The sequence below is a fragment of the Scomber scombrus genome, chromosome 17 (genome assembly GCF_963691925.1).
Source record: "Scomber scombrus chromosome 17, fScoSco1.1, whole genome shotgun sequence".
Lineage (NCBI taxonomy): Eukaryota > Metazoa > Chordata > Actinopteri > Scombriformes > Scombridae > Scomber > Scomber scombrus.
Window position 1 is genome coordinate 2,295,800 of NC_084986.1, and position 10,841 is coordinate 2,306,640.

General features: G+C 41.7%; 1 protein-coding gene across 1 annotated transcript in view; it reads left to right on the plus strand.

Moving 5' to 3' along the window:
- Positions 1 to 2,310, plus strand: part of vgll2a (vestigial-like family member 2a) — a 15,177-nt gene extending 12,867 nt beyond the window's left edge. The window contains 1 exon segment of the mRNA XM_062436832.1: positions 2,267 to 2,310. Within this exon segment, the coding sequence (XP_062292816.1) occupies positions 2,267 to 2,310 (44 nt within the window).
- Positions 2,311 to 10,841: the final 8,531 nt, after the last annotated feature.

Below are 10,841 nucleotides of genomic sequence, written 5' to 3' on the forward strand. Positions count from 1 at the left end.
AGACAAACTGCGTCACTTATTATGCAGCCGTCAGATGTGATCACGTCTTTACACTTTGAATAAAAACCAAATAATGAAAAGCAGCAGTGAAAACAACCAAAAGCATTAAAATAGCCAGTCTAGTGAAGCATCTGTCAGTATTAATAACAGTCAGATTTGATAGATAAACACTTGCAAAAACTGTTTTAGACACATTTTGTTTGAGTTAATATTGATGTCTGTTAAATGCACAACTATTATGTTCATATACGACTAAACTGCAACAGGAAAATACGTCTTACGCTGCTGAATCACATTTTATCTCAATATAATGACAAAAAAATGAATTTGGCAACTTTCAAAAAATGTTAAAGCTGATTATAGACAAAAAATATCTGATCTTGCAGCAAATTAACTCATAGTAGTGTAGATTACTGTAGGATGATGTTGGATTCTAGCTTGTTTACCTTGTTTACATATGAATCCAAGACATTATCTCAACACCTAATATCATTATGAAATCACTGAGATGCTTGCTTGATAACCCTCCTGTTGTCCTCTGGTCAAGGAAGGACAGGAGGAAGGAAGGAAAGAAGGAAGGAAGGAAGGAAGAAAAGAAAGGAGTGAGGATGGAGGGAGGAATGAAGGAAGGAAGGAAAGAAAGGAGGAAGGAAGGAGGAAGGAAGGAAGGAAGGAAGGAAGGAAGGAAGGAAGGAAGGAAGGAAGGAAGGAAAGGAGTAAGATGGAAGGAAGGAAAGAAAGAAAGGAGGGAGGAAAGGAGTAAGGAGGGAGGGAGGGAGGGAGGAAGGAAGGAAGGAAGGAAGGAAGGAAGGAAGGAAGGAAGGAAAGAAGGAAAGGAGTAAGAAGGAAGGAAGGAAGGAAAGAAAGAAAGGAGTAGTAAGGAGGGAGGAAGGAAGGAAGGGAGTAAGATGGAAGGAAGGAAAGAAAGAAAGGAGGGAGGGGGGAAGGAAAGGAGGAAAGAAGGAAGGAAGGAAGGAAGGAAGGAAGGAAGAAAGGAAGGAAGGAAGGAAGGAAGGAAAGAAAGAAAGGAGTAAGGAGGGAGGAAGCAAGGAAGGAAGGAAAGAAAGAACAGTCAAAAGAGATGGGGTCAATTTGACCCGGGAGGACAACAGGAGGGTTAAACATTTTTAAGTTTAGAAATACTTTGATTTATAAAAAGCAGCTTTATCTGCCACAACTTCCTGTAATGTGCATACCCATATTTGGTCATTTAACTACATAGGTCTACAGTTTTTAGGTTAAAAACACTAGCAACCCTGCTGTTGTCCTCGAGTCAAGGAAGGAAAGGAGGAAGGAAAGAAAGAAGGACAGAGGGAAGAAGGAAGGGAGGAAGGTAGGGGGGAGGAAAGAAGGAAGGAGGGAGGAAGGGAGAAAGGAAAAGAGGAAGGGAGGAAGGAAGGAAAGAAGGAGGGAGTCAGGAAGGGAGGAAAGGAAAGAAGGAAGGGAGGAAGGACGGAAGAAAGAAGGAAGGAAGGAAGGTAGGGGGGAGGGAGGAAAGAAGGTAGGAAGGAAGGAAGGTAGGAGGGAGAAAGGAAAGGAAGGACGGAGCAAAAAAGGAAGGTAGGAGGGAGGGAGGGAGAAAGGAAAGTAGGAAAGGAGGAAAGAAGGAAAGAAAGGGGGGGTGAGGAAGGAATGAAAGGAGGAAGGAAGGAAGGAAAGGAGGGAAGGAGGAAGGAAGGACAGACGGAAGGAAGTAATGGAGGAAAGAAAGAACAGTCAAAACAGACGGGGTCAATTTGACCCGGGAGGACGACACAAAGGTTAAAGGAAATGAATAGAAAAAGCATCACTAACTATGGTTCATGTTGGTTATAGTTAGAAAAAGATAATTCAACATGACTTAATTAGTAAAACAGACAGTTTATATAATAATAGTTTCTAATTGACTCAATAAGCTTCTTTATATGTTTGGCCGGGTTGAAAGCCCCCCCCCCCCCCCTCTCACTGCTGCTCTCTGAGTTGCATCATGTGTCGCTAACAAAGTAACAGAATCAGTGATTGAGAATCTGTTTCTCTGCCTCAGATCAACTTACCACAAGTGGTTCCAACCAACAAACTGACTGTCAATCAGCGCCTTAACACCAGCTGTCAACTTCCTTTCTTTTTTTTTCTTCTGTTGCTGTCTTTGCTTTCCTCCCCTCTTCCTCCTCCTCCGTCTGCCCTCGGGTGATTCCTCCTGCTTTTTTTTAAATCAACAAAACAATTTTTTCTAATCTCTCTTTTCTTGCTTTTCCTTCCTTTTCTTCTTCTTTCCCTCCACTCTCAGGTCTGCAGACACAGGATAAGACCAAGGATTTGTATTGGTTTTAAAAAGACTGCAAACACAAATCTCCTCTTTTCCTCCTCTTCCTCCTCTACCTCCCAACACTCCTCTTCTTTCCCCCCTTCTCTCTTTTTCTTTCCTCCACTCCTCCTGCTCTTCTTCTGTGTTGCCTCTCCTGCTGCTGCTGCTGCTGCTGATGGGATTGACAGACCGACTTGACTTGACTGACGGAGAAAAAACATGACGGCAGTTCTTGTGCTGTAACGGCTTCTTGGTCTATACTTGCAGCTCTGTGTTACGGCGGACTGTGCAGCAGCAGCGCAGCCCTGCTGAGCTGAACGCCAGCGACAGTGTGGACGAGAAGCGAAAAAAGCAACATGAAAAAAACTAAGCAAAAAAAGAAAAAAGACTGGACTCACTCGCAAAAGAGAGAGAGAGAGAGAAAGAGGAGCGGAGAATCTGATCTTGACGGATGTGGACAAAGACAGGACAGTCTTTGTGCTTCTGTAACAGGCAGGGACAACATTCCTAAAGTGGAAAAAGTCTGAGAGGAGGACAGACGGACAGAGACACATGTGTTGTCAAACTCCAAAAAAGACAAGCGCTTGAAGGACTTGGCAGGACTCGCCTCACTGGGACAACTGGGCTACAGACACTGGGAGTGTTATGGCTGGAGGAAATAAAAAAGGGCCGTGTTGGCGCAGCAACACACACACACAAAAAAACCAACTGGCAGACGGTGAAATCAGTGGAGTATTGGTTCAATTTCAACCAAAACAAAGGAGAAAAAAAAACCTTCTTTGTCAAGTATGACAACATTTAAATTAAGTTAGTTTTGGTGGTTGTTTTCAACTGATATATATAAAAAAAGAAGAAGAGATCTAAGTCATAATTTCACAGCTATTCCCATTTTCATACACACACACACACACACACACACACACACACACACACACACACACACATTCAGTCTAAGCAGTGAAAAAAGAAGCATCAGGACGATCATGAAAAATAAGAAAACAAAGTATTAAATTCTTGCAAAATGAACAATGTGTTTTCTTTGTGAAGTTTTAATTGGCGGTGATCATCTAACACAGAGCATGAGTTCTTCTTTATACTATCTGCAAAAACTACTGTTAGCGTAGTAAAAGAACATACGATATTTAATGTACTAGTAGAATAAGACTGGAGCCACATTCACACAGATTCACTCCCAACATCTGTTCATGTTTGCTCGGTTGTGAACCCTCCAAAAACAACAACAACAACAAACACTGATTTGGTGATTTGCAGTTCAAAAGACGTCATAATCATAATCATTAGGGCTGGGTATCGTGGCCAATTTCCTAAATCGATTTGATTTCGATTCATAAGGTCTGAATCATAGACTGTATATAAGAAATGGACGTAACATCCGTGACGTCACCCATTGGTTTGTGGACTGCTGCTCGGAGGCCAATAGTATCGGATCTGAGCAGCGCCATCTTGAACATTTCAGGTGCATGCTGGGAAAAATAAAAACATGGATTCTCCTTATATGGGCATCAGGAGGAGCATGAGGCGCCCTCCTGAACCTGTGAACCAATCAACCTGTCAATCACCACGTAGCCACGCCCTAATGCATACCCTGCTTTATCGTCACATATAAAATCAGGGAGGCCAAAATGTCCCAAATGAACATCATACTGCATTGAAGAAGGCTTTAAACTAGCGATTGAGACCATAAACACATTTTGAAAACGTTTACTGAGGTTAGAAATCAAGTGAGAAGTTGGTGAATTCTCCATTGACTTGTATAGAGACGGAAGTCCTTTTGACACCAAAACTGTCGCCCCCTGGTGGCCTTTTGATAGAATGCAGTTTTAAGTTACTTCCACGTTGGCCTCATTTCAGAGGACCAGAACTCCCCGCCTGGTTGAAACTTGAGGTTGGAAATAAGAGTTTCCACTTGTAAAGTTTTTTAAAAGCTTTTAAGGAAGTTTTGCATCCATAATATCTAATTTTAAAACTATTCCTTCTAAAAATGTGATGTCTTATCCATTTTGTATTGCTCATTTTTGGATAATCAATCAGTTGCATCACTTATTGATTAAAAAAAGCCAACTATTTTTTCTTATTAGCTTCTTAAATGTAATTTTTGTTTTGTTTTATATAACATATAAAACATAATATATATTTTTTGATTTTAGAGTTTTGATTTAGCAAAAGGCGAGGACCGGAGCTCCCCGCCTGGTCTGAATCGATTAATCACAATTCAATTCATTTCAATTCAATTCAATCTGCTCTTAAATAATGAAAATGGCTCAACTGTGTTACAAAATACAAATGTACTGTATTTTTCTTTTCAAATTAAACAACTAGTAAATTGGACATTTTAAACTTGAGCTGTAAACAAAAAAACTGTTTCAAGTCTCAAAAGTGAAATTTTGAAATTAGAAAAGGAATTGCAAGTGAAAGTAAACTTATTCTTAGTCAAGAAAATGTGGTTCTTAAGACATGTTCTTAAGACAATGTGCTGCATTTTCGCTGTGATTGAAGCTCTTTGGGTTGTGAGCGATTGGCCGAACAATGAGAGCAATATCAGCTTTTAATGAGCATTTTTTATTGGCTAAACATATAATCTAGATGTCTGTTTTTTATCCAACTTTAACCACATTTTCCCCTTATAGTCTTGATGCATTTTGATCTGCAAATCACCAAATCCACTTTTCCATTTTCCTGCCTCCTTTTATTAAGAGATGATTACAACATCGGGTCATTAATACAGATGTGATTTGCAGCTATAATCTACATTTCCTGTGTCTAACATCTCCTCAGTGTTTAGACAGTTTGATGGACTATAAATTAGTGCTGATACGACCAACAACACCTCCACCAAACCTCTACCTGCCTGCAGAGAGGACTGGACATTTACTCTGCGGTGAAAACAGAGATGAGAAAAACATCGACTGCCGTGACTGTGTCACAAAAAAGAAATGTGTACTTCACACCAGAGAGAGAGAGAGAGAGAGAGAGAGAGAGAGAGAGAGAGAGAGAGAGAGAGAGAGAGAGAGAGAGAGAGAGATGAGAGAAGAGAGAGAGAGACAGAGAGGAGGGGTCTCTGATGAATGAGGAGAACGACGGCTATTTGAAGCCACTTGACTCTTTCTCTCTCTGCTCCCATGCAGCTGTCAACGACAACTGCTCTTCAACTCAGCGAAAACACACACACACACACACACACACACACACACACACACACACACTGACACACACACACACACCCCACTGTTTCGCAGCAGCGGGGTTCGAGCCAGGCCTATGAACTTAATAAAGGGGGCATTTAGTGTGAGCTGATCCTGCCCTACTGGGACAACTGGTGTGATATACATAAGTGAAGGGGGCAGAGGACACACACACACACACACACACACACACACACACACACACACACACACACACACACACACACACACACACAACTGTCAAATAGTAATTTGTGAGTGTGTATGTATGGTGAGGCATGTGTCCATTTTCTATACTTACAAGGACCAAACTAACCTCATCAGGGTAAGAAGCACGTGGAAAAATTCAATCTTTATCTATTGTTTTATTTCTTCCCTCTGAACGGCTGCTACATTTTTAGGAATTTAAAGTCAGGATCAGTGAATCAGTGGATCAGAGAAGAGTTAAAGGATGTATTTTTTGCCATGAAGTAATGACGTCATGTCTAGTTAGCCTCTGTTTTACTTCTGTCACTCACTGCCGTCTTTCATTCAACATTTAAACATTAAATTGGAGTTTATTATCCTATACTGGAGTGCTCGGCTTCACCACAGCAGCTGCTATCACACATATTTAAAAACACTTAAAACATCCTCCATTTAAAGCACGGACACTTGCATCACCATGACTTATAGTTTAGTTTCGTCCCTATCTATAATCCTCCTCCATTGCTCCCTTGCAGCTGAACTCTGTGTGAAGACTTCAGTCCGTCCCGCTGTTATTACAAACATGTACGAACTCGCCGCTCCTCCACTCACCTTCCTCTGTAGAGCTGTGAGGTTTAGCTCAGAATCATCTACGACTTATGGGACATAATGGTTGTTAAAAGACACTGGAAAACATACAAATTAGATGTTTCTGCAGAAAAGCTCCATTTTTTAATTATCAGCATGGTTGCAAATGTTGAAATTGGATTTTTAACCCTTTATAGAGCCTTCATTGAAATACTTATTATTAGTTATTTGGGGGATTTTACATGACTTTCTTTGCTTTTGTGACTTTTTTCCAAATTTTATGTTGCAAATCAAGATCAATGAAGTTACCGAAAATGGTTCCTCGCCTCATTTAGGGTTAAATATTCTCTAAAAAGTCTCTATATATAAAAACTCAACCTCACAGAGATATTTAGGAAGCCACCAAATATAGTTATTCACCTGATAAAGGGTTAAATGTTGTTCCAGTTTGGTCCAAACTTTAATGTCTCAACAGCTTCTGGAGACGTTGATTACATTCATCTTCCCCTGAGGATGAATCCTACTTTGCTTTAGTAGATCCTCTGATGTCTAGAGGCATCATGAGGTTCAGGCTTGTGGTTTAAGGCTGGATTAGTTTCCCTTTGGAGCCGCTGAGCTCTGAAGCTTATTTGCTCTGCTCTGTGTTTGGTTACTGCCAACGCTGTCCATCATTTCCCACCACAAACCCGTCAATAGGACTTAACCACAGTATAATGTTTACTACCGACCAATCATCACTCAACCAGCCGTCAAACTGACTAATAAAACAGTCAAAATGTAACTTTAATTTTATTCTAATTGGATAACTGGACTCCAATATTCCTCCATATTCCATATTAGGTTTTGGACATATTTTAGGTTTCATCTAAAGAATGGGGTCAAGCATATTTTTTATTTCTCCCATCATTGAGGGCCACTTTCTGCTCAAAGGCTGCTGGACAGAAAGCGGCCATATTGCCTGAATGGTAGACCTGGTCATAGTCTCTATAATGGATTACCATGAAATTTGGTACAGACATTCATCTTTCTCTCAGGATGTATTATAATAACTTTGGGGAGGCTTTCACTTTTCATAAAGCTCCATAATAATAATAATAATGAGGTTAAAATGTGGATTAGTCCAGTACTTCTGTTTATGACAGAGGTGTCCACATTATTCCATAATGAGCCATAATGTGGCTGCAGGTTTTCATCATTTTTCCAACCAATCAGGAGACTCCTTTAATCAGCTGATCTCAGTCTTCTGGCAGCTGATTGGTCGAACCCTGTATGCTCCTGATTGGTTGCCTGAGAGGAGAAAATGTTTCTTCTATTTTTGATTTTTTTCCATTCCTTAACCCTCGAGTCAAGGAAGGAAAGGAGGAAGGAAGGGAGGATGGGAAGAAGAAGGATGGAAAGGAGGGAGAGAGGAAGGGAGGAAGGAAGGAAGGAAGGGGTAGGGGGGAGGAAAGAAACAGAAGGAGGGAGGGAGGAAGGAAGGAAGGAAGGGAAGGGAAGGAAGGAAGGAAGGAAGGAAGGAAGGGAGGGAAGGAAACGGAAGGAGGAAGGGAAGGAAGGAAGGGAGGAAGGAAGGAAAGGAGGGAGGAAGAAGGAAGGAAAGGAGGGAGGAAGGTAGGGGGGAGGAAAGAAACAGAAGGAGGGAAGGAAAGAAGGAAGCAGAAGGAAGAAGAGGAACAGTCAAAACAGACGGGGTCAATTTGACCCGGGGAGGACGACACAAAGGTTAAGGGACTCTTTAGCTCTTTTTTTCCCCATTTTTAATATATTTATAGATAATACTCCAATGTTATGGGACAGAGACAAAAACATTATCAGGCTGTAGCTACAAAGAAGACTTAATAATAATAATAATAATAATAATAAAAAAGATGAAGAGGAAAATCAATATATAAGCAGTGAAGGTCCTTTTAAGTATAGAAATACATTGTGTGTGTGTGTGTGTGTGTGTGTGTGTGTGTGTGTGTGTGTGTGTGTGTGTGTGTGTGTGTGTGTGTGTGTGTGTGTGTCAAAACGCTTCACAATGCTGCAGCCAGGCATCATGTGAAACTGTGATATATAAATATTTTGTATTATAATTATTATGATTATGATTATTATGATTTCTTCCAGGTCCATTCTGTAAATCAGCAGTCGCAGCATGCAGCGGTGTTTCTATGTGAATATATTAATATATTGCCTATAAAGTATTTGTTTCTGTTGAAGTCTTTGTATGTATTTTTGTTGGTTATAAACACAACACAGCAGTTTGTGTACATAATGACTGAGAGGAAACACCAAAGTTAATAAAGCACTGTTTGATGTTAGCGTTGGGTTTTATGGTCATGCTCTGCTCTCATTAAAGAAATAGCTTTAAATACTTTAGAGAGTCTATCTGGAGCTTTATACAGCCCTAATTTTAAATGCAGGTATTATTATTTTTTAAATGAGTATTTAAAGTTGTCCTAAAATAATCCAGGAAGCCTTGAAGTGATACTGATACCAGCTGATTACATCATTTTATATACTTAACCTTCCTGTCGTCCTCCCGGTCAAATTGACCCCGTCTGTTTCTGTGTTCCTTCTTTCCTCCCTTCCTTCCTTCCTTCTGTCCTTCCTCCCTCTCTCCTTCTCTCTTTTCTTTCCTTCCTCTCTCTTCCCTCCTTCTTTCCTTCCTTCTTGTCTTTCCTCCCTTCCTTCCTTCCTTCCTCTTTTCCTTGTTCTCCTCTCTTCTTCCATCCTTCCTTCCTCCCTTCCTCTTTTCCTGTCTCCTTACTTCCCTCATTCCATTTTTCCTCCGTCCTTCTTCCTTTCCTTCCTCCTTTCTTTCCTTTCCTCCCTTCCTTCCCTCCTTCCTTCCCTTCCTTCCTCCTTCCTTCCTCCCTCCCTCCCTCCCTCCTTCCTTCTTTCCTCCGTCCTTCCTTCCTTCTTTCCTTTCCTCCCTTCCTTCCTTCGTTCCTCCCTCCTTTCTTCCTTCCTCCCTTCCTTCTTTCCTTTCTTCCTCCCTTCCACCCTCCTTCCTTCCTTCCTTTCCTCCTTCCCTTCCTTCCTACCTCCCTACTTTCCTTCTTTCCTCCCTTCCTTTCCTTCCATCTGTCCTTCCTCCCTCCTTTCTTCTCTTTTTGTTCCTTCCTCTCGCTTTCCCTCTCTTCCTTTCCTCCTTCCTTCCTTCCTTTCCTTTCCTCCCTCCCTCTCTCCTTCCCTCTTCCTCCTTCCTTCCTTGACTCGAGGACAACAGGAGGGTTAAAGGTGCAGCATCAGCTACATCCTGTATTATTAAAATGAATAAAAAAAGACAAAAACAGAGGAAGAGGAGGAGGAAGAGGAGGAGGAGAGAAGGAGGAGGAGGAGGAAGAGGACGAGGAGGAGGAGGAGTAGCTGATTGGCAGATGAATGAAAACCCAGCAGGTCAAATGAAAGACTGTCCCATATGTTGTGTTTCTCAGTGCAGAGTGAGACAGCTGTAGATTAATATCGGCCTCTGACTCCATCGATGACGGACGAGGGAAGGGTGGCGAGGTGCAGTCTCAATAAAAAAAAAAATCTCCTTTTTTCTTTTTTTGCTCTCGGGAACACAATTTTTTTTTTTTCTCACAAAGCAGTTGGGAGTTAATTCAACTGGGAGGGTTAAGGAAGCGGAGTCACACAGAGCTGGAGGTTAAGGACAAGAGCTGCATCGATTCATTCATCACTTATTTCACTGCGAGCTCTTTATGCTTCATTTTAATATGTCGGTACTTTTCCAGGGACTTACATCTGGATTATAATGGTCTACACTCATAAAGATAGTCAGAATATAAATAAACACTATTTATTTATTTTCTATTTTAGGGAAATATCATATTTAACACAGAAATCTGATTTTATAACAGTATAATAACAGTATAAAAATCACAAAAAGCATTTTATGTCCTCTTTAACCTTCCTGTCGTCCTCCCGGGTCAAATTGACCCCGTCTCTTTTGACTGTTCCTTCTTTCCTCCTTCCTCCTCCTTCCTTCCTTCCTTTCTTCCTTCCTTCCTTCCTTCCTTCCTTCCTTCCTTCCTTCCTTCCGTCTGTCCTTCCTCCTTTCCTTTCTCCCTCCTGTCCCTCCTTCATTCTTTCCTCCCTCCCTCCTACCTTCCTTCCTTCTTCCTTCCTCTTTTCTATTCTCCCTCCTTCCGTCTTTCCTCTCTCCCTCTTACCTTCCTTCCTTTCTCTTTTCCTTTCTCCCTCCTTTCCCTCCTTCCTTCTTTCCTTTCTCCCTCCTTTCCCTCCTTCCTTCTTTCCTCCCTCCCTCTTACCTTCCTTCCTTCCTTCTTTCCTTTCCTCCCTCCCCTCCTCCCTCCTTTCCTTCCCTCCTTCCTCCCTCCCTCCCTACTTTCCTTCCTTCCTCCTTCCTACCTCCATCCTTCCTTCTTTCTTCCTCCCTTCCTTCCTTCCTCCCTTCTTCCTCCCTTCCTTTCCTTCCTTCTTCCTCGCTTCCATCCTTTCCTTCCTTCCTCCCCCCTATCCTTCCTTCTTCCTCCTTAACCTTCCTTCCTTCCCACCTTCCTTCCTTCTTCCTTCCTCCTTCCCTTCCTCCCTCCCTCCTTTCCTTCCTTCTTCCTTCCTTCTTTCCTACC